Consider the following 2370-nt stretch of genomic DNA (forward strand, 5'->3'; position numbering starts at 1 on the left):
TTACAAAATATAGTTCTTATAGATTTATTTATAAAAGAAATGAAGCTTCATAAATTTGAGAAAATTTGTAGAGACAAAGATCTACATTAGTAGTACCAAATAATATCATCATTACATACATGGTGAATCATTTTATATTGTATTTATTCAGTACATTTAATTTTGATGTTATAGCTACAAACTTGCATGGTTGAACTTTGCAAAGTTCGACTATAATAAAATTACCGACGTTGTATGGCACGAACATTTCCCCATGTATTCTTTCAGCACGACACCATGTGTATCCTTCTATTTGCCGAGCGGCCACACATCCATGACTATCACACATCCATGACTATCACCAGCACATCGGTTGAAATAAAGATGTCGGGTTGCGCGTTACTATGTCACGCTGTAATGAAATCCATAAAATTATACGCGCAAAAAATTTATACGAAGGGGGTACAAGATAGAAATGAGAACTTTAAACAAGTTGTCATTGTCCAAATCAGCTAATTAACTAATCGTTCCAATCGAATTGCACCAGTCAAAGAAGCCGGGGAGTGGGCTGTTGGACCTCCCAACATCTATCTTTTCGGTTTTTCCAGCCGCATGCGTTTGCTACTTGGAACTTGGAAGGTTCCCTCGTCTCTTTCACAGGTTAAGTTAAAACAGATATCTATCACCTTACAGGGACCGACTTTCCACTGTCGGGCATATACAACAACACCGGTCTAATCAAGTGTTTACTTATTAGTGTGGGTGTCAGCCATGATGCATGCAACGGAAGGGGGCAGGATCTCCTGTAAATCTCAGATGTGCTGCCTTCTTGCATAAACAACTTCCAAGTGAACAAACACAGAATGGTTGCACGGCACAGCTCTGACCGATGCGTGCCAAAGAATATTAACCTTTAGACTGGGTACCCTTCGCTGAGCCATGATGCCATCTATCGAGTGGAGCTGGTTCGCCTATAAATCCCAGTTGTCTGCATGCTGCCTAGACCAGAGTTCGATCCAATCCAAGGCTCCATTTCTTCCCACCTTGAAGACAGGACAGGGCATGGAGAAAGCCATGGACAGCGAGGTGACCTGCGTCGACTTCTGGTGCAACGAGTTCGGCATGCGTGTGCGGATCGCGCTGCGCGAGCTAGGCGTGCCGTTCGAGTACATCGAGGAGGACCTCCGCGTCCGCGAGAGGAGCGAACTGGTGCGGCGCATGAACCCCGTGCACCGCTCAATCCCCATCCTCATCCACCATGGCCGTCCGGTCTGCGGCTCCGTCAACATCATCGAGTACATCGACGAGGTATGGGGCCAGGAAGCCCGTTTGCTCCCCGGCGACCCGGCCGACAGGGCCGACGCCAGGTTCTGGGCTGACTTCATTGACCACAAGGTATATATGCAAACTGCTGTCACTTCAATTTTCAGCTGGAGTAAATTCCATTTCGTTGCCGACGTGTTCATTTATCTGTGATGGCCTGGATGAAATTAGGTGTTCAGCAGCCAGACGAGGTTTTTCACGAGCAAGGGTGAGCAGAAAGAGGCGGCCAAGGAAGAGTTGGTCGAGCATCTTAAACGTCTAGAGGAGGTGCTCGGGGACAAGTGCTTCTTTTCTGGCGACAATTTTGGATTCTTGGACGTGGTCTTCATCCCATTCTCAAGCATGTTTTACGGGTACGAGCAACATGGAGGGATTAACCTCGAGGTGGAATGCCCAAAGCTCAAGCGATGGGAGAAGAGGTGCAGGGAAAGGGAGAGTGTAAGCGAGATTCTTCCCGATGGGAAGGTCCAGTACGAATTACACAAGAAGTTTTACGGCATTGAGTGAACCGGATTTCGGTCGAAGCGAATGTACTCCCCTTGTTCCAAAATAATTGAAGTTGTAGGATTTTCCTTAGTCAAACATAATAAAGTTTGGAAACCGTGGACACCGTTCCGCATCAAGTTCTTCATTTGGCTTACGATGCAGGACCGCTATTGGACAGCCAATTGTCTTGCCCGTCAAGGTCTTCCCTACCAGTCCGGATGTGCCTTCTGCGACCAAGAAGACGAAACTATGTAGCATCTTCCGGCAGGCTGGTCTTTCTCCTAGCAGGTCTGCATGACATCCTCGGATGGGCTAGATCAGCAGTCGACCTACCACATAGTGACACGCCCTTCCAGATGTGGTGGGCAACCGCCTGCGCCTAGGCACCCACCCCTACTCGCAAGGGCCTGGCTTCCCTAATCATTCTCACCGCTTGGTGGCTCTTGAAGCATCGAAACGGCTGTATCTTCGATGGCGATCGACCTTCGATTTTTCGTCTCTCCATCATCATAAAGGACGAGGCGCCTTTGGGCCAAGGCCGGCACCACCGGGATCCAAAACATCACCCCAGAGAGTTAGCTT

At 48.1% G+C, this 2370-nt stretch overlaps 1 protein-coding gene across 1 annotated transcript; it reads left to right on the plus strand.

The window, feature by feature from the left end:
- The first annotated feature begins 896 nt into the window (after positions 1–896).
- On the plus strand, positions 897–1931 carry LOC119344979 (glutathione S-transferase 3-like). Its single transcript, XM_037615245.1, has 2 exons — positions 897–1374; positions 1474–1931. Exons 1-2 carry the CDS (start codon positions 919–921, stop codon positions 1807–1809), a joined length of 792 nt encoding a protein of 263 aa, XP_037471142.1. The 5' UTR covers positions 897–918; the 3' UTR covers positions 1810–1931.
- Positions 1932–2370: the final 439 nt, after the last annotated feature.

The sequence above is a fragment of the Triticum dicoccoides genome, unplaced genomic scaffold (genome assembly GCF_002162155.2).
Source record: "Triticum dicoccoides isolate Atlit2015 ecotype Zavitan unplaced genomic scaffold, WEW_v2.0 scaffold196448, whole genome shotgun sequence".
Classification (NCBI taxonomy): Eukaryota; Viridiplantae; Streptophyta; class Magnoliopsida; order Poales; family Poaceae; genus Triticum; species Triticum dicoccoides.

What these genes read in the sequence shown, in the direction of transcription:
- LOC119344979 (XM_037615245.1), top strand. Translation starts at nt 919, where the DNA reads ATGATGCCATCTATCGAGTGGAGCTGGTTCGCCTATAAATCCCAGTTG. An exon ending in CTGACTTCATTGACCACAAG is followed by an intron (nt 1,375 to 1,473) that starts GTATATATGCAA and finishes GGATGAAATTAG; the next exon opens with GTGTTCAGCAGCCAGACGAG.